Source organism: Hippopotamus amphibius, chromosome 4 (genome assembly GCF_030028045.1).
Source record: "Hippopotamus amphibius kiboko isolate mHipAmp2 chromosome 4, mHipAmp2.hap2, whole genome shotgun sequence".
NCBI lineage: Eukaryota > Metazoa > Chordata > Mammalia > Artiodactyla > Hippopotamidae > Hippopotamus > Hippopotamus amphibius.
The window spans coordinates 178676201-178697196 of record NC_080189.1 but is presented as its reverse complement, the minus strand read 5'-3'; the positions used below and the strand labels follow the sequence as shown (position 1 = coordinate 178697196).

General features: G+C 50.1%; 1 protein-coding gene across 3 annotated transcripts in view; it reads left to right on the top strand.

The window, feature by feature from the left end:
• The window catches only part of SYNE3 (spectrin repeat containing nuclear envelope family member 3), a 94392-nt gene that overhangs the window by 49395 nt on the left and 24001 nt on the right, over positions 1-20996 (top strand). For all 3 annotated transcript variants that reach the window (XM_057732606.1, XM_057732604.1, XM_057732607.1), the window contains exons 5-11: positions 6230-6391; positions 8825-9172; positions 11397-11533; positions 13307-13481; positions 16684-16866; positions 17732-17875; positions 18751-18885. In XM_057732606.1, coding sequence (XP_057588589.1) covers positions 6230-6391; positions 8825-9172; positions 11397-11533; positions 13307-13481; positions 16684-16866; positions 17732-17875; positions 18751-18885 — 1284 coding nt within the window. The remainder of the gene's footprint in view (positions 1-6229; positions 6392-8824; positions 9173-11396; positions 11534-13306; positions 13482-16683; positions 16867-17731; positions 17876-18750; positions 18886-20996) is intronic.

Sequence of the window (20996 nt, the reverse complement as noted above, 5' to 3'; positions counted from 1 at the left end):
AAAGGACCTGGGTTCCAGCCAGGCTCTGCTGCTTCCCGGCTGTGTGGCCTCAGGCCACTCACCCTACCTGGAACCAGGTTGTGGGGCTGAATGAGTTTGCCTGTGAGCTCTCTGAAGACTGGCGAGCATTTTCCCAGTGTAAAGGGTGACTTCTGCTCTCAGTAGAGGTGAAAATAAATAGCCACAACAATGGTGTCTGCCACACTGGCAGGTGCTGGAAGCCATTCATTGAATGAATGAGAAATCCGTCCCTGCAGCCTGGAGGCTCGGAGGACAGGCAGGCAGGGTGGAGCTTGGCTCTGGAGACTTAGCCAGCCAGTCAGCCCTCCCTTACCACGTCCAAATGGCTAGAGCCAGCTTAACAGCAATTCTCTGTCTAGGTCTGCCCTGCGAGCCCAGGCAAGGGAGGTGCCTGGCCCACGGCCTCCTTGCTGTGACTTTACAGGAAACAGGTGCTTGTGTCAATCAGAGAGAGCCTCGTGCAGGAAGTGGACAGTGGCTGTGTGTGTGTGTGTGTGTGTGTGTGTGTGTGTGTACATGTACGTGTGTGTATGGAAGGGGTATGCCTGGAGCACCAGTGAGCACCAGTTCTGAGAAATGATCACCTCAGAGATTCTCATTGCCCCTCCAGGGGACCCTCCCCTCACTGGATCCAGGAAACCATAGACATCACAGCTCTTATGGGCGAATGCTATCCTATCCAAGTCCCTTCATGTCTTTGACCTTATTTGATCCTCCCGACCTTCTTATGTGCTCAGTAGAGAAGGTGTGACTGGGCCCATTTTTTTTTTGACTTGAAAAAATAATCTACAGAGAAACAACAAGGTCCTACTGTAGAGCACAAGGAACTATATTCAATGTCCTGTGATACACCATAATGGAAAAGAGGATGAAAAAGAATGTAGGTATCTGTATAACTGAATCACTTTGCTGTATACAGAAGAAATGAATACAACATTGTAAATCAGCTATAATTTAATTTAAAAAATTTTTTAAAAATAATCTAAGGGTTAGATACCACTGGCCCATCAGAAAAAACCGGAAGTCCTAGACGACTGCCTACCTGGGCTCCTCCTTTGGTGGTGCCCCGGGTCCTGGGTGAGTCCTGCACCTGTGCCCATCAGGGGAGAGTGGGGGTGGGGTGGGACCCAGAACCTGGAGCACCTGTGGGTCCAGCTGAGAAAGCCAGGGCTGTTCTATGGGAGGTTTCGAGCCCCTGGACGAGGAAGCAGGTTGTTTCCAAGGGTTTTCCCAAGGCAGAGCCCAGCTGGCAGTGTCCTGGGGGCACTGCCTGTGCGTCTGGGGTGGGGGAAATCTGGCAGCCTGGCAGAAGCCCTCATAGTTGCCAGACGAGCTGGTGAATTCTGACCTCAAGGTGAAAACTCGGGAGTTTGCAGGGTGACTGAACCCTATGAAAGACCATTCAGTTTGGCTTTTTGAGCTGTTGGGTGAAGCTCACAGATGCTTGGTTTTCTCTTCCTAGCTGCCAGAGTTTGGGAAGCTTTTTTCTAACTCACAGGGAGCCCGGTCAGTTCTTGGAATGGGGGTGGGGGTGGGGTGGTGAGTGTGGAGCTGTTTCTTGTCTCTCCCAGAGCTGGCTGTAGAAGAGTGAAAGGTGGAGGTGGGGAGGGGCCAGGGCAGGCCCCTACAGGGCCTCTGAAGTTCTATTCAAACTGTTCTGGGAATGTCATTTTGCTGGAGAGCACAGCCATAGCTTCCAGATGATGCTGTGATCTTCAGAAGAGAGAAGCTACTGAGAGGGGCAAACTTTAACACCGCTCTTAGGAAGGGTCCTCATTAGTAAAATAGGATGTAGCCCCCAGACTTCAGCCTCCTGGGCATCCTGCATACTGGGCCTTCCAGCCCCAGACGAAAGGAAAACCCTCTGGCTCCATCCTGAGCAGGGTGGGGGGTGCTGCACGTCCAGTAGCCCTCAGACATTCTTCTTGGCCCAGATGCCTCCTGGTCACCTGCTCACCGTACATTTGATGAAGCCCTTTTGTGTTAAAGGAAGATGAGAAAGCCACCCTGAGGCAGGCAACTGAAATCCTTCTACCCCAGTGACAGTATGGGGGCCATGCACGATCCCTAGAGGTCCAGGCCTATTCTGAGGGTGGGAGGGGTCCCTGGAATATTGTCTTAATCTGCTAGGGTGGACAGAAAAGAATACATAGACTGAGTGGCTTAAAAAAACAGGAATTTCGTTCTCATAGCTCTGGAGGCTGGGAAGTTTGAACTCCAGGTGTCAGCAGATTTGGTTCCTGGTGAGGGGCCTCTTCTTGGCTTACAGAGGGCTGCCTTCTTGCTATGTTTTCACATGGTGGAGAGAGAGGGTCAGCAAGGTCTCTGGTGTCTGTTCTTACAGGGGCACTAATCCCATCATGAGGGCCCCACCCTCATGATCACATATAACCCTGATTACCTCCCAAAGGCCCTGCCTCCAGATACCATCACATTGAGGGTTAGGGCTTCATCATATGAATTTGAGGAGGAGCATCTCAGTCCATAGAAGATATTGTATGTATTCATATCTCAGCTTTCACCGAGGAAAGCCCATTTCATTATTTCTAGTGCTAGTTAACAAGCCTCTAATTTTGACTCTAAAAATCCAGTTTTGACTTCCAATATGTTAATTAGCAAGGCCTTTGGGGTCAATAGAGACAGGACCACAGAAGCACGGCAGGGGCCACCTCTGGACTGTAGCCTCTGTGACCACCCCCTGGAGGGAGATTCTTGACCAGGAGAAACAGCCAAGCCCCGGAACGAGCAACCTCACAGCCAGCCGAAAGCAATTGAAAGTCAAGAATAGACAGATCAGGCCGGCTGCCGGTAGGCGGGGTCTGCTTGTTTACTTTGCCTGATGGGTCTTTAATCTAATGATTCTGTTTTCCGAAGGGCCAGGCAAATAGTAGCATCCTCCTCCTCCCTGCTTTCCGAGGCAGCTGTGTTTGTTTGCAGTCTCCGCCAGGAGCCCTCTCTGCAGCCCTTTGCAGAGGCATGAATCCACTCCGCCCTTGTTCATTGGTTGGGTTTTGACATTCTTGCCAACTCTGCCAGCACAGATGGTTTAATTGTTTGGTCTAATGAGAGGAGGTGGAGCTCTCTCCCATTTGTCACCCACATTCCTCCGACGGTGGCCTGCCCGGCTGGCCGTGGCTGAATTGTGTTCTGTGATCTCTCTTTATGCCTGGCACTGAGCGTGGCTGGATGCCTGCCCTGCTGGGCGGTGTTCCTCTCCGAGTGCCTGCTCATCATCACAGAGGCTTTTATTTACTCTGGATCTCCCCGCGTGCCGGCACCTCATCCTTCACACATGCAGAACCGCCAGCCGGCACTTTTATTGGAGAGTTTGCTTCATGACAACATTTCACCATCAGCGTCAACTAGGGGCCCAGCCTGTATTCTCGGCTTAGTATTGTTGACCCACTTTGTTTCATAAATGAATCTTCCCGTGGATGGAGGAAGCTTGGGGAGGAGGCTGGTGAATGTAAGTGGTCTGGCCGGAAGGAGAGCCGGCAAGGGAAAGGGGAAGGAGGCGGTCACTGTGCCATGGTCCACCTTCTGAATTCAAGCAGCCCCGTGTTTCCCATCCTCCAAGTGCTGACGTTGAAGCTCTGAGCCTCACTCCCACAAGCGAGAGGATTCTCAGCTCTTCACTCAAGGACTTGATCCTGTGCCTTGGTTTGCCCATCTCTGAAATGGGGATATTTTCTCCTACTTGCCACGGTTTTTGCGAAGCTTTAAATGAATTAGTCAGTATTTTGAGATTTGGTGAGGAGCTTTTCCACGGGAGGGGAAGGCATATACAAATAGCCAGGGAGGGGACTTCCCCGGCGGTCTAGGGGTTAAGACTCCGAGCTCCCAATGCAGGGGGCCCGGGTTTGATCCCTGGTTAGGGAGCTAAGATCCCACATGCCTTGTGGTAAAAAAAAAATAGCCAGGGATTTTATTCAAATCCACATGTCCATCTACCCTTCCCGGTTGAGAATTGCTGACTTAGCCTCGTGGAAGGTCAGGACCCTCCTGAGTTTGGCCTGGCTGCATGGCTGAGAGCTGAGGTCAGCAAACCAAGGCCCATGTGTTCAATCCAGCCCAACTCCTGACTTTTTTATGAACTGTGAACCAAAAATAGCTTTTATATTTTTCAATGATTGGGGAAAAAAATAGAAAGCAGAATATTTCCTGACATGTGAAAATGATAGGAAATCCAAATGTCGGTGTCCATGATTCATGTGATTGGAATATAGCCGTTCTTTACGTGTTTGCCGGTGGCTGCTTGTGGGCTATACAGCTGGTAAGTGGTTGAGAAGTTGCAACAGAAACCACATGGTGGTCAAAGCCCAGAATATCTACCATCTGCCAGAAAGAAAGAGTCTGCCACCTCCTGGGCCTGAGCGGTGATTTTGGAGCCTGAAACTTGGCGTTTAAACCTTGTCTGCAAGAGTCATGTGACATCCCAACATCCGTTTGGACACTTGCATAATGGGAGAGTTTGGGGATCATTGTGAAGATATTCAATAAGATAGTGCTGGTCAATTTCCAGGCATATAGTAGGTACTTATTAAATGGAGGTCCCCATGTTCCTTTTTCTCGACTCTCCTTGGAAAGACCCCTTCACTGGCAGACACCCAGCGCTCATGTACTTCCGGCCATTCAGGAAGCCCTCACTCTCAGAGCCTGCCCTGACCAGGACCAGGGAGATGAAACCAACCCCCTTGTCCGTAGGGAGCTCTTGGTCCCCTGGCTGGTGGGTGACCACGCGGTAGATGATGCTGGGGGGTTGCCACAGGCTGGGGCCGTGGGCAGAGCTTCAGAGGAGGTGGGGCCTGGAGATTAGCATTGCCAGGGGGGCACCCCTCACTTGGTTGGGTGCGACAAGAGCACAGGGACACAGGTGACAATAAACAGTGGCTCGAGCTCTCACGAGCTGCCCGGAGTTATTCTGGAGTGTTGTCAACCACACCACAGAGGGGTTAATTACATGCTCGAGGGGGGCCAGGGTCAGGTCCCAGGCAGCGGGCTCCCAAGCCCAGGGTCTTGACCTCTGGTCCACAGAGGTGCATCATGGGGTCCTGCCCTTGACCACCAGGCTGCAACAATGCTTGGACCTGGGCCTGGGGGCAGTGGGGAGCCATGGAGGGATTTAAAGAGGTGGTGCTGTAATCACGGGTGACGTATTGGTTAAGAATCTGCCTGCCAGTGCAGGCGACGTGGGTTTGATCCCTGCTCTGGGAAGATCCCACATGCCGCAGAGCAACAGAGCCCGTGAGCCACAACTGTTGAGCCCATGTGCCGCAACTACTGAAGCCCACGTGCCTAGAGCCCGTGCTCCGCAACAAGAGAAGCCACTGCAGTGAGAAGCCTGCACACTTCAGCAAAGAGTAGCCCCCGCTCACCAGGTGGGCAACTAGAGAAAGCCCACGTGCAGCAACGGAGACCCAACACAGCCAATAAATTAATTAATTAATTTAAAAAAAATCAGAATCTCTAGGCACAGAGTAGATCTTACAGCAGCGACACTGTTATTTCCCCACATGTCACCCACCCTCAGGACACTATGCCTCTGTGTGGTTAGAGCTTCAGTGAGATTGTCTGAATATAGAGGCGGTTCTAACACGTGCAGGCAAATCACCGCACGCGGGGATGTGGGGGCAGCCTGCCATTTATTCACATACTCTGTGGACGCAGTTGCAATGGAGCAGAGCTGCGTTGGCCCAGCCTTACCTCCTGGGTTGGAATCAGTGCTCTCCTAGCTCAGTGATATTGGGCAAGTCACTTCATCTCTCTGTGCCTCAGTTTCCCTGTCTATCAGACTGGAATAATAATGGTGCCACCCGCTGGGCTGGTCAGGAGTGTTCAGTGAGATGATAATATCCACCAAGTTCTCAGGGCAGTGCTGGGACTTTGGTAAGTGCTCAAATGGCAGTGTTAGGTAGTTGCCACAGACCCCTTCCTAGGACATGGCAGGAAAAAAAACCCACTGTGTGGTTGACAGGCCCAGCACTGATGTGCTTTGGTCTCCAAAGCCAAGAGTCCCTTGGCTGATTGCTAATAAGGTAGAGAAGCATGTTGGGGACCTTTGTCCCCGTTGAAAGGGCTGAGGGTCGTTTGCTTCCCACACCCCCTACACGCAGACACACACACGCATACAGAGTCAGGCCTCGGAGGCCAGGGGAGGGGCAGCCTGGGCTGGGGACCCTCATGGCCGTGACTCTCCTCCCTCCCGCAGGACAGAGTGGACCTGCTGGAGCAGGTGACCCGGGAGCATGAGCATTTCCAGGCGAGTGTGGACGAGTTCCAGCTGTGGCTGAAGGCAGTGGTGGAGCGGATGCATGGCTGTGTGGGGCGCAAGTGCCAGCTGAGCACCCAGGACCGTCTCTCGGCGCTGCAGGTAACCCCCCAAGACTTTGCTGGAGAGGGAGGGAGCGCTCACGGCTGGTGGGTCTCTGTTAGAGTGTATTTAATAGGATGAGGCTGGGGGCCCCAGGAGATACAAACATCCCCACGTACAGACCCCGCATGAGGAGAAGCATAGGATCTGGTGCAGAATGTTTAGGGCCTCAGCTGCTTTATGGAAATCTCTGAGCCAGCAGGGCACCTGGACACCCAAGGCCACAGCATCATGGTCTAGAGCAGCAGATCTCAAATGGGGGCAATTTTCTTTCGTTGTTTTTGTTTTATTGATTTTCTGGCCATGCTGTGTGTCTGGAGACATTTTTGTTGTCACAACCGGGGGTGGTGGTGTTCCTGGCATATAGTGGATGGAGACCAGAGATGCTGCTAAACATCTACAATGCACAGGACAGCCCCTGACAACAAAGAATTATCTGACCTCACATGTCCATATGTGACGGTAAGGAAACCTGGTGTAGGCATCAAACCTGCAGCGGGGAAAAGCTGGGTCCCCTCTGGCCTTCCTGACTTGCTGTGATCTTGAACTTCTGACTCCCTCTGTAAAGTGCATGGGTAGATTATCTTCCATAATCAAGGACCACTTTATAATTTTTGCTACAGCTCTACAGCACCAATACCATGTATTTAATATTTGTATTTAAATTGACTCTTAAAAAAACCAATGAACAGTGACCACAAAACATCTTATATGACTTGTACAGTTTCTCCACTATCTGAAAGTAGAGTGTTCCTGTGAAACCGTTCATGAGCCGAAATGATGTAAAGCAGAGAAGTGGGACTTCACTGGCGGTCCAGTGGTTAAGACTCTATGTTTCCGCTGCAGGGGGCGTGGGTTTGATCCCTGGTCAAGGAACTAAGATCCCACATGCCACACAGCGAGGCCCAAAAATCAAAAACCAAAAACAAAACAGCATCAAAAGAAAACAAGCGGAGAAGTAATTACCTTTCCTTGCAAAGCTAAAATCCTCTTTGGATTTCTTTCAGGTAGTAAAAACAGGTACTAATGTAGGTCTTTCATAAAAGCAAAGTGGTAAAAAGTGAACTTTTGAAAAGTGGGGTTATCTGTAAAAGAACGTTCACAGCAACCTTATTCAGAACAGCCCTAAACTGAAAACAACTCAGATTTTTATCAGCAGAGTATTGGGTAAACACATCGTAGAACAGAATATATGTACAAAGTCGTATTAGTCAATTAAAAGGAATGAAATACTGATATATGCAACAGCATAGAAGAATCTAAAAAGCATTATGCTGGGTGAAAAACATTATGCTGAGTGAAAAAAATAATATATTCTATGATTTCAAATAGATGAAGTTCTAGAATCTTCTGGAATGTTAGAAATGCTATATTTTGATAACAATGTGGACTGCATGGGCATGGGTATTCCTCAAAACTCTTTGAACAGTAACACTTAAGATCTATATATAGATTTTCCTCAACTGACAGTGGGGCTGCGTCCCGATAAATCATAAGTTGGAAATATCGTGTCAAAAATGCATTTAATACACCTAACCTACCAAACATCATAGCTCAGCCCAGCCTACCTTAAATGTGCTCAGAACACTTCCATTAGCCTAAAATCATCTAACACAGAGCCTGTTTTATAATGAAGTGTTGACTATTTCACGTAATTTATTGAATACCATAGTGAAAGTGAAAAATAGATTGGTTTATACTCAGTACCACTGTCCACGTCGCAAGAGAGCTTGTGCTTCGTATCACTAGCCTGGGAAAAGATCAAAATGCACAATTCGAAGTCCAGTTTCTACTGAAGGCATTTTGCTCTCACAGCATCCTGAAGTCAAAAAAAGCCTAAGTCAGGGACCGTCTGTATTTTACGCCATGTAAATTGCACTTCAATAAAAAGGTGGGAAAATATTTTGAAGGTATTTTCAAATAAAACAGACTTAAAGGCGTTTATATAGGATTCGCTTCAGGTAAAGGCTGATGAACATTTATGTACAAAGAAAGTTTATATCATTGTCATAAATGGAATACCAGTGCTCATTCATAATTAGTACATAACCATGCAAATAGATGTCATGGCCAAATGGGGTCATTAGGTTCTGTTTGGCTCCATACTTTTGCCAGCTGAAGGCTCCAAGCCTGAGGCTGCTTCTGTCTTTGTTAAAAAAGAAGATTAACAAATGTCAGAGAAGGTTAAGGGCAGAGAAGCACCCAGCAGAGACTGTCCCCTTGACTTGATCAAATGGCTCGTAAATAACATGGGGAAGGGAATTATATCCTGAATATTATAAAGGCAGACAGTATCCCTTGGAGAGGCACCACTGGCTCTCACCCAGGAGTAGGAATTAGTGATTGGCATTGTGTTTCCAAGGGCCCTGGAAAATGCAGCAAATGTTTTCTTTTTCCCCTCATGTTGTTTTCCCCACCCTTTCCCCACCTTAGGACATCGCTAATGACTTTCCCAGGGGTGAGGAGTCTTTGAAGAGGCTGGAGCAGCAGGCCGTAGGGGTCATCCACAACACCTCTCCTTTGGGTGCAGAGAAGATCACCAAAGAACTGGAGGAGATGTGGGATGTTCTGAAGAAGCTGCGTGCGCTCTGGGAGGAGGAGGAGGGGCGGCTGCAGGGCTTGCTCAAGTCCAGCGGAGCCTGTGAGCAGCAGAAGAGGCAGCTGGAGGCTGAGCTGGAGGAGTTCAGAAAGAGCCTTCAGAGGCTGGCGGAGGAGGGCCTGGAGCTCGCAGCCAAGGAGGCGACCGAGGATGAGCTGGTGGCCCGCTGGAGACTCTATTCGGTGAGCAGAGTTAGGTGAAGCTGTGTGTGCCTTGGGAATTCCCACTTGGAGGTCCTCTGGATGGTGGGAGGATAACCCTAAGTCTCAAGCACACTCGCTCCAGTTTTAATGTATTTTTGATAATCTAAGTTCCCTGAGTGTAGTAGACAAATTAGATGTTTGTACCCATTTTGCGGGTGAGGAAACTGAGGCCTGGAGAGATTTTTTTTTTTTTTTTTTTCCCTAACGTCCCCAGGATCACATGATGAGTTGGTGGGTAAATAAGAGGTACATTGGCTCCAACTTTGCCATTCCCTTGCCTGATGGTAGGATGTGGGGGGCACTTTCTGAGCACAAAGCAGGGAGTGCTAGGTCGGAGGGAAGGTTCTCAGTGTAGAAAAGATGAAGAACAGACGCAACGGGGCCTCTGAGGAGGCCAAGCAGACAATGGCCATCCTGGGGAGGGTGGGGTGAGTTCCAACCCGGACACGATGTCCAATCAGAGCACCCTGCCCCTTCCCCACCCGTATAGACACTCATGAGAGGTTTGACTTCAGGACAGAGATTTTTCAAATGAGGATCAACACCTTCCCCACTTCTTTCTTTCTTTATTAACTCAACAGATTAGCTCATCAACTTCATTAGGGAAACACCTAAAAGAAAAGCCCCCCAGGTCCCACCTCCACTTCATATTGTTCAGTTTTTTTCTCTTCCTTCTAATGTTTGCTCATATAGGAAATATTTGTGTGTAGGTAGAAAAAAACACATCCACACTCTTTAGCATCATTTGGCCTCATAGGAGACCAGATTCACTTCAATGCTCAACTTCATACAAAGGGAATTTTCTCCCCTGTAGGATTGCCTGCCTGAGCACAAGGTAGGGGTGGTGTGGTGCAGTGGTGAAGGGCGGGGATTTTTGGAGCAGGCTGCCTGGATTCAAGTCTTGGCTTCTCTCCTTGCCAAGTGGCTGGCTTTGGGAAAATTACTTTAATCTCAGTTAATTAAATGTGAAATGGGCGTGATGATAATAGGACCTGCCTCCCACATTCCATATGAACATGTGAAAACAAAAAGTGCTTAGAGCAACACCTGCCAATAGCATCAGCACTCAGGGAGTGGATGGCTTTTACCAGGAGTTCTAGGTGAGGGACAAGGTCAAAGCAAGCCAGCTTGATAGGGGAGGGGAAGGGTAGGGCCTGGAAAGCCCTGCCAACACTCCCCTGTCCCGACAGCCACCTGGTCATGCCCAGCTATGTTTAAGGAAACCTATCCCGAGGCAGGAGCTGCCCACATCCCTATAGGTGCTGTTTGTCCCATGCGATACAGGTGTCAATTATGACCAAGATATGACTAACTAGAAATCAATGAAGGGGAATTTCAGAACTTATGAGAAGTTCTTAAACTAGCATTTATGTAGTAAGAAGTGCTCCTGCTCTGTCCTCGGTGCCTTGTCAAGTGGGTGGGGGTGGCCCCATTTTATCACCGAGGAACCAGGACCGACCCAAGGCCGCGCAGCCCGTGTCCTGCCGGAGCCTATGCGCTTTCCACTTCCCCACCCTGCCTCCTACTGAGTGTGGACCCAGCAAGAATCAATGTCAAGATCAAACTCCAAACCTCCTGGGACAGCAGGAAAAGGCCACATCTGAAATATCTGAATGTGGTCAAGTGGAGTGGTCAGGCATGCAGGGTGGAAATATTCTCTTGACCTGCTGACAACAATAACTGGATTCACAAAGCATCTTTAGATCGGTGTTTCCTTTGGTGCTGAAGGGGCAGATTAAGTGCCAGCGAGCCCAGCTCTGATGTCAGGTCCACCGTTTCCCAGCTCTGCAACCGTCAGAAAACTCTTAGCCAGAGTTTGCTTGTGTATAAAATGGGGACACAGAGAATTACCTTCCAGGGTCATGGCGAGGCTTCAATGAATGGGACCCCAGAGCACTCAGCACGGTGTCACTCTTCCCTAAATATCAGTTATTTGTATGATTAGGTGCTAATACATGGCAATGCCGTGAGGTAGGTGGTGATAAAGAGAAGAACCAGCTCCTCAAGTGAACATTGTGTTGGGGGTAATAGAGCAGGAGCAGGGAGCTCAGGGGCTGAGCTCACGGGGCCCCATCCCTGCCCTGGGGGACCGTTTTCTCCCAAGCTGGTCCACTCCCAAGGGCCACGCTCATCCCGCTGCACACACACCCCCGTCCCCTCTCGGAACCTCACCCGCCCCCTCGGGTGTCATCTGTTGCTGCAGGCGATGCGGGCGGCACTGGCCGCGGAGGAGCCTCGGGTGGACCGGCTGCAGGCCCGGCTGAAGGAGCTCATCGTGTTCCCCCAGGAGCCGCAGCCCCTCGCGGACAGCGTGGTGGCTGCCATCCAGGAGCATCAGAGGTACCGGACGGGCTGAGGGCGGGCCTGGACCCCGTGCTCAGGGCCTCTTTCCCTCTGGCATCAGCTCCGGAGGGGGCTTGCGCCCTCTTGCTACCCGATAACAAATCATTCTTGCTCTTCTCCATGACTGGCCATCATAGGGCCTCACTGGGCTCAGGCACTGACCCCTTTTCGTAGTATTTTGTATTCTGCTCCCAGAAAGAGGCTTGAACTTTGCTTTTTTCCGTGCTCAGTGGCCTCTTCAATTATTTCCATCGTCTCCTTATGCAGCTTTGCATGTGGAATGGGTCCCCTATGTAATGGTCCAAGGGGAGGGCTTTTCATTAGGCGGGTATCGTGATGGTGCTGATGTAACCACCTGGGCCTGACTTTATTTTTTTACATTAATTAATTACTTAATTAATTGGCTGCATTGGGTCTTCAGTGCTGCGTGCGGGCTTTCTCTAGTTGCAGCAAGTGGGGGCTACTCTTCATTGTGGTGCGTGGGCTTCTCATTGTGGTGGCTTCTCTTGTTGTGGAGCATGGGTTCTAGGCATGCAGGCTTCAGTAGTTGTGGCACATGGACTCAATAGCTGTGGTGCACGGGGTTAGTTGCTCTGCGGCATGTGGAATCTTCCCGGACCAGGGATGGAACCCATCTCCCCTGCATTGGCAGATGGATTCTTTTTTTTTTTTTCCCCTCTGGCAAGTGGATTCTTAACCCTTGCACCACCAAGGAAGTCCCTGAGCCTGACTTTAAACCAACCCCTACCTCCCCCTCAGCCCATGGGCTCGGGCATGGCTAGGTCTCCAGCTCCTCAGCCCAGCAAAGACCAGCAGATCAAATATCCACCCCGTGTGGAACTGGGCACAGTGTAAATTCGGAATCAGTACCTATTTTTACTGTGTGAGGCTCAGAGGTGTTTGGGACACAGCCCAACTGTTCTTGTCTCTGTAGCACCTCTCATCCTTTTGCCTGATACAGGGGCTTCCTCGAGAAAGAACTCAGGGAGCTCCCACCTTGCCAGGTGTCTCTCACCCCACAGTGTGCACAGGCCCCACATCTGTACATCCAGAGCAGAGGCCTGGGTCCCCCACAGGATGCTAAGGTGGTGGTGGGGGCCTGAATCTCCTGTGTATGAAGCAGGCAGTGGGACAGGGTGGCCGAGGTCTCCCTCTTCCTTGTTGCTCTTGTTGAGGTGGCTGGTGCTGGTTACCTATGCCTGGGTGCTAGACATTATATATATACATATAGATATATTTTGAAATGTAATTGATTTACAATGTTTGGTTAGTTTCAGGTATACAGCAAAGTGATTCTGTTATATATCTATTCTTTTTTAGATTCTTTTCCATTATAAGTTATTACAAATTATGGAATGTAGTTCCTTGTACTATGTAATGGACATTATATTTGAAAAATTCTTTGTAAAAATTGTTTGGTCCTAGAGTCATGGCATCTTACTCAGGAGAGGATTTTGTTTGCTTCCTCAAGGTGTCTGGGGGCAGGCAGTACCAGCCTGGGGGCTGCATAATTCCTCCCCTAGGCTTGACTCTTTCCCTGGTCCGGAAGCTGGGCTGTAAGTCTGTTCAAGTACTGGCTTATCTCCAGTGCACTTTTATCCAGAAAGCATAGGCGTTGGGGTCCTGTGGACACCCCAGCAGCCTGTGGAATAGGAGAGCGCCCACCCTGGGAGCAGCACAAGCCAGGTGCTTTGGGGTTCGGGGCAGGGCCCTCCCTTCTGGTCTGACCCACTCTCTCCTCTCTCGGTTCCCCCTCCATGGTGCTGGCAGGCTGAAGGTCAAGAGCAGCAGGCTGTGCAGTGCCGAGGGCGTGGAGCTGTGGCAGCGTTTCCAGCGGCCTCTGCAGAACCTGCAGCTGTGGAAGGCTCTGGCCCGGAGGCTCCTGGATGTCACCGCCAGCCTGTCAGACCTGCCCTCCATCCACACCTTCCTGCCGCAGATCGAGGTAAGCATGGTTCTGTCGGGAGGTCACATGGGTGCAGCTGGGGGAGGCCTCCAGCCAAGCCTGGCATTTCAGCCACCCCCGCAGGGAAAGGCATGTCTCTGAGTCCTCCAGATGTCTGGGTGGAGCTTATTGTACCCTGCCTGGTGAGTTCTAAGTGCACAGGAAATGTCAACACTTGTCATTATCAGTGACAAAAGTCACCCTCAGTTCTCGGGAAGAAGGTGAAGCCTGGTGCCTGGTGTGGCCCCAGGACTCTGTGCTGACCTGCGCTCAGCCCTGCTCTCTGGGACCCTGCTGCAGGCAGTCCTCTGGTGGAAGCCTGAGCAGTGCTGAGAGAGAGCAGGATGTCAGGCCATTACCTTTATTGTGTATCCATTGGGATGCATGTGACAAGTGACAGAAAACCTGAGCAGTGATGGCTTAAAACACAGAGACTTTCAGGTGATCCCAGAGCTGGCTTGATAGCTCAACAATATCTTCCAGGACCCAGGCTGTTTCCAGCTCTAAGTCACATCTGCCTTCATGGCCCCAAGGTGGCTGCCACCATTGCAGGTGTGCATCCTCATTGTGTATTTGGCCTCAGGATGTCTAGCTGTATATTCTGAGATTTTCAGTCGACACATATGAGCTTTTTCTCAGCAGCCATTAAGATGGTTCAAAAAAGTCATCACTTTAAATGGTTGCAGAATATTCCGTTTGGAGGCTTGCCAGTATTTTTTTTTTAAGTATCCGCAATTAGATTGTTTAGGTTGTTTCCAGTTTTCAGTGTTATAATTAACATATATTGGATATCTGTGTACATGGATTTTTGTTTTCCAATTCTACACTTTTCCTCATTTTACTGATGAGGGATTGGGGTCCGGGGAGAAGTTAGGGTGCTTGTTGAAGGTCAGACTGCTCAAGAGAGTAGAGCTGGGGCCAGAATGGTGGGTTCTAGACTCTCCTCTAATGTTCTCATCCCTGTCTTCACTTTAGCTCCTAAAGATAGCTTTGTGAGGCATGCAGAGCAATTATTATCATTTGACTGTTGAGAAAACCAAGTGTCCCAGAGGGGAAACCACTTGCTTGAGGTCACAGAGCCATTAAATGACAAGGCTGGCTTTGACTCAGGCATGTTTAACTTTCCTCACCATGTCACGATTATATTTCATCCTGTCCTTCCCACTGGGGCAGAGAGCGAACCGGGACCTCCTTGACACAGGGGAGAGGTCCTGTCTTTCTAGAGTGTGATCCAGGACTCCCAGTGTAGGAATTTCACGAAGCAGTGTGTTGGAGCACGTGGGGCCAGGACTTGCGTTTGTTCATGTTTGGATGCTGTTCGCTGGCTGGGAGTATGTCTAGCATCACTTCCACGGACCCGCCCGGGTGGGATGGATTTCACCGGCCAGGACTCAAGCTGCCAGCCCTCTCTTTTCTTCACTCAGCTCCTGCATCTAGCCTCAGAGCGGCCCATGGACCTGCAAAGCTCCAGCGGAAAGCTGGGCGTGGCTGGTGCAGTAGTTCCCTGGGGCTGCTGTAACAAAGCACCAAATATTGGTGACTTAAAACCACAAAAATTCATTCTCTCATGGTTCTGGAAGCTGGAAGTCCAAAGTCAAGGTGTCAGGAGGGTCGTGCTCTTTCCAGTGGCTCTAGGAGAGAATCCTCCCTTGCCGGCAGTGCTGGTGTTTGCCGGCAGGTGCTGGTGTCCGTTGGATTGTAGGTCCATCACTCTGATCTCTGCCTCTGTCATCACGTGGCCATCTTCTCTTCATGGGTCTTCACAACCTCTTCCCTCTGGGCATGCGTCTGGGTCTAAGTTTTCCCTTTCTATAAGGGCACCAGTCATACTGGGTGAGGGCCCACCCTAATGACCTCATTTTAACTTGATTACCTCTGTAAAGACCCCCCTCTCCAAATAAGGTTACATTCTAAGGTAGTGGAGTTGAGACTTGACCATCTCTCTTTTTTTTTCCCCCACCATATCATTTTTGAAGAACACAATTCAACCCATAACAGTTGGTTAAATTATAATGGCTGAGAAGATCTGTCTTTTATTGTGTATTCACTATGGGTCCTGCACTATGTTAAATGGTTTTTAGGCATTTAAGCCTCATGACAGCTCCACGAACTAAGGTGTGATTACCTGTAATTTAGTGATGAGGAAACTGAGGCTTGGAATTGCCCAAGGTCTCCCAGTTAGTGTGGAATCCAAACTCATGATTACAACTCCCCAGCCTGAATTCTTAATCCTTGTGTTATTGTGTCTGAGTTTGGTGAAAAGGTGACCCCCTACAGCGAGAGGCTTGACCTCTGCGTAGCTAATTGCAAACCACATACCTGTGCTGGGGTCTTAGCTCTCCCTCTTCCATCCCCATGCCCAGCTCAGCATCTCTGTAATATCATCAGATATCAAATGAAAGGACTTTGGCCAGCTCAAGACCAAACCCCTGGCCTTCAAGGCCCCTGGGATCTCAGTTAGAGAAGAAAAGGTGTTCTCCCCCAGCAGCTGGTTGATGCAGGAGTCTGAAGCGGAGCACAGGGCTTTGGGGCAGGAAGATAGAGTGTAGGCTGGGAATGTGGGCATCCTGGAAGAGGTGGGGCCCGGGCTGTACAGAGTTCAGGCTGCCTGTTACTCAAGGTTTCCGAGTCCCCTTTCGGTCCCCTCTCTGCCTGGCAAGCTCCCACACATCACGACTTTACTCAAGTGCCACCTCCTCTGGGAAGGCTTCCTGAATTCCCTCTGATTGTGCTCCCATAGGCCCTCAGCCCCTTCGAAATGTCCCATATGCCAACTGAGGGATGGCCCACTGCTGTCAGTGATGGAGGATCACTGAGTAGAGGATCAGACTGGTTTGGTTTGGGTCCAGCTGCAGTGTGGACGGTCGATTTGGGGGGCGGCTGGGAGGCAGCAGGAGGTCGGGAGCTGCTGGGGTCCAGGTGAGCAAGGCTGAGGGTGCACTGCAGTCAGCAGCAGGGGATGGAGAGGAGATGGATTTCCAGGACATGTAGGAGGTAGAATTCTTGCTCAGGCTTTGACCCTGACATTCAGGGCCTCCCACCACCTTCCTGCCAGCCCCTTTCTCCTTACGTTTTCTGCTTCCTCAGAAAGCAGCATCAAAGCCTGAACCTCCTGGGCAGGTACATCCAGAACAGGTGCGCTCCTGGCCCCGTCTCCAGCTTCATCCTGCTCTGCAGTTCACCGAGGCCTTGTCTCCCGTAGGCGGCCCTGGCAGAGAGCTCCCGCCTGAAGGAGCAGCTGACGATGCTGCAGCTGAAGAAAGACCTGCTGGGCAGCATCTTTGGCCAGGAAAAAGCCACGGCCCTGCTGGAGCAGGTGGCGACTTCCGTGAGGGACAGAGACTTACTGCACAATCGGCTTCTGCAGAGAAAGAGCAAACTGCAGGTGAGCCCTGCCGGTGGCCCTCAGCCCTCAGCCTGGCCCTCCAGGAAGGGCAGCCCTGTCTCCTGACCCCAGCTCCGCCACTCGCCACTGCATGGCCCTGGACGCATCCCTTCATCCCCCACAACCTCAGGCCCCTCATCTGTCATCTGGGTAGGGTTATGGGGCGATCCTTCTCACCTGTCTGCCTCCCGCCTCTGCTCCCGCAAACCCCTTCTACACTGATCAAGTTGAACTGTCTTCTGCAGAGAGCTGGGAGCTGCAGAGAAAAACACTTGTAAACTGGAAACCACTGGAGAGCTGGAAGCTAGTATTATTAGGGACACTTTTAAATGGCCACACGAAATCAAAGACATAACGTAGGATGTTATGGTCTCTGGGGCACTGACCAGGGGCCCGGCACCTGCTAAGAGCATCACATCCCTGGTTTTGATCTAATCCACGGGGCAAACATTTAGCAAACATTTGAGGGTTTGCAGAGCATGTGGTCTCTCTTGCAGCTTCTCAGCATTGCCCCTGTAGCATGAAAGCAGCTGTAAATGAATGGGCATAGCTGTGTTCCAATAAAACCTTATTTATAAGCACAGGCCCCTGGTGGGACTTGCGGTGTGTGGTAGGAGATGTAGTTTGCCAGCCCCTCTTCTAGAGGCAGAACAATTGTTAGGTGAGGACACTACAGTCTTCAAGGAGGTGGATCAAATACCCTCAAGGGATCCAGGAAGGCTTCCTGGAGGGGGCGGCGCCTGAGTGAGTAGGAGTCAGCCAGGAGAAGGCTGGAGAAAGAGTAGCCAGTCTGCGAGTGTCAGGTTGTACCACAGGGAGCCCGAGAGGAAAATTGATTTGTGTGCTGCCTGTTTTGTCTCCGTAGAGCTCACTCGCTCAACACAAAGATTTCGGGGAGGCTTTTGAGCCCCTGCAGAGAAGACTTTCAGACCTCCAAATCAGGGTGGAAGCTGAGAATGGGCTTCAGCGGGACCTTCCTGCGAAACAGGCCAAGCTTTCAAGGTTGCAGGTAAGAAGTCTGTCGGGCCTGAGTCACCTCTACTCAGATGCTCAGCTGCGCCTAGAAGCAGCCCCTCTGCAGTAACAGTAACCAGCACAGCAGCAGCCAGCCCGAGCCAGAGATTTACACCCTCCCTGGAGATCTGACCTTTCATCTCAAACGAATCTCTGCTGATATACCTGATGGTTTCTGGCCTCGGCAAGGCCTTTAGCACCTCCAAACGGCTGATCCTTGAGCCTAATGAAATGATAGGCTGTCGTTTGCTTACTGCGTGGTTCCAAAGTCTAACACAGATGTTTGTTTTTAAAGTTGCTTTGCTAAGTGTTCCTAATGCGTCCAGAGGCCTTCAGTTAAATAAATGATTTGGGGATTAAGAATAAATGCTTGAAAACACGTGGACTGTACGTAGGCTGTACACAAATAATTGTTGGCTGGATGAGGAGCTTGCTCGTTTTTGAAATGCAGATGAAACAACAATTATCTTTTTAAAACCCAGGCACAGCTCGTACATAACTGGGGGTGTTCTTTGGAAGGTATTAAAAATGATGCATTTGGGACTTTAAAACTAAAGCTGGGATGTAATTCTTCATAACAAGAGGCGGTCATCAAGTATGAGTCCAGATGTGAGTTTGTCCCCTAGAGATGCCTTCTGGTCTTTAGCAGTTTATTTTCACGGTGTCTCAGAATATTTTCATCTCATTTTAAAAATTCTCACCAGTCCTGAGAGTGGGCCCATCAGACAGCCATATGGTGCAGCGGATGGAATGGGGGAGTCCTGCAGTCCCTGGACCCTCCCAGTCTCTCCCACTCAGAGCCCCCGCTCTGATCAGCTTCCCCGAGGAGAAGCAGGAAGGGTGGTCCATTCATTCCTTCCTCTCCTGCAGGGGCTGCAGGAGGAGGGGCTGGACCTGGGGGTGCAGATGGAGGCCATGAGGCCTCTCATCCAGGGGAACCCTAACCACCAGCACAGAATGGACCAGCTTTCTGCTGACCACCAGGCCCTGCAGAGGTCTCTGGAGGTAAGGGGCCAGTGGAGGGTCTGTGCCGGGACAGAGACCAGGTCCCTGGAATCCATCCCACACTCCTGGGGACTTTTTCCCTCTTTTCTTCCTTCATTCCTTCCAACCCTTCTTTTTCTTTCTCCCTTCCTTTCTTTCCTTCCTCATTCATTCAGCAACTATTGAGCACCTCCTGTATGCCAGGCAGTGTTCTGGGCTCTAAGGTTGGAGGCAGCATGAGCAGGACAGCTGAGGCCCCTCTCTGCTGGGTTTAAGTTCTGGCGGGTAGATGGACACCGAGTCAGCAACAAGTAAAACATACAATCCCACATATTAAACATACCATTCCACATGTTAAATATACAATTCCACATGCTAAACATACAATTCCACATGCTAAACATACAGCTCCACATGTTAAACATACAATTCCACATGTGCCAGGAGGCCAAAGCACAGACCAGGCTGCACACACACAGCAGCCCCCGTCACGTTCACTGCGTTAATGCCAGGTTGAAAGGTGGGTCCTGGTGGCCGTGATCCCTATCTGCAATGCCCTCTAGTGGCCACCTGGACCTTTCTGGTGGCTGCGCAGGACTGATGCCCCTTTGGTGGTGGGACCGCAAGTGGGTGTGGGTAGTGGGATGACTTCTTCAAAACTGGTCTGAAAACAAGTGGAAATGCAGGCTCCAGCCTCACTGTGATACTGATTTAAATGGAGTCCTGGGTCTGCATTTGTAACAAGTGCCCCAGGCAGGCAAAGGCAGCTCTCAGGCAGCCATGGCTCAAGAACACTAGTCTAAGGCAGGGTTCTCCACCCTCGCGGACCCTGTGTGCCCTATTTTAATAACAAATATTCCTGACATCTTCTTTGCAGTCCTGAAATTCATAGACAGTATAAGTTACCCACACAATTTTAAAATTTAATATAATGCTTTTTCTATTATCAAAAAGAGAAATAAAAGGAGAGTAATTATAATAAAATAAGGCCTTATAATAACCTATAATGACAAAGAATCTGAAAAAGAATATAGATAGATAGATCGATAGATGATAGGTAGATGATAGATAGATGATAGAGATACAGATTTAACGGAATCACTTTGCTGTGCACCTGAAACATTGTAAATCAACTATACTTCAATCAAAAAAAAATAAAATAATGCCTTTCAATGAAGTAAGTGCTCCAAGATGACCAAAGACATAAGGTGGAGGTCAGAATGTACCCGCTTTCCTAAACAGCCACAGATGCCTCCAGTGATGAGATTATTGGAATCAGATTCCAAGCTCAGGTCATGATAAACAGGTTTTTCATCTTTGTGGACATCAGTAGGACAGGAGAAAACCTTCTGGGATGTGGAGCAACTCTGCTTTGTTGGTCTTAAACGAGGTATAAGGTCTAGATGAGTTCATTTAATTAATTAGCAGCCTGTGGTCTCAAGATTGGGGCTGCCGGGGAAGTAGAGGAATAGGTAGGAATCACTGTCCTTGTGCTTCAGGGGCCCGCAGAGCCCACAGAGGCAGCAGCTTTCATGCCTACATCCAAGTGATGAGCTAATGGATCATTGTAATAATTAGAAGAAGCATTAGCTGAGCATCATAAGGGTTGCAAAATGGCAATATTCCTATTTTCTCATACTTCTTTATTTATTGTTTAAAAGCTTCTTCAAAGAAATATTGCCCCTCTTTTATTATTTTGGTGCTCAGTGCTTTTTAAGTCTAGTAAGTTTAAATAAGTCCTTCCCCCATAGCCCAGGTGATCTTCCTGTCCCCTTGAGGGGCACGTACCCCACTGAGTAAGGGGGGTGGCCATTGAAGGCATTGGGTGTGATGCACAGGGGTCAGGAGGGGACAGTGGTAGTGACAATGCAGGGAAGTCCCCAGCTCCTAGTGGCAGCCAGTGGTGTCAGCCAGTGTCTGGAGTGCAGGAAGGCAGGGCCTATGGTGGCCCGGCAAAGAATCACAAGGACTTGAGCTGAGAATCACAGCAAGAGAGGGAACCATAGACCCTGGTGTCTGACTGGCCTATGGTGGGCTGAGAGAGAGAGGCTTCGAGGGTCCCAGGCTAGGTGACTAGGAGGACAGAGAATGGTTACTCTGCCGGATGCAGCACCCACCTTTTGTGGAGACAG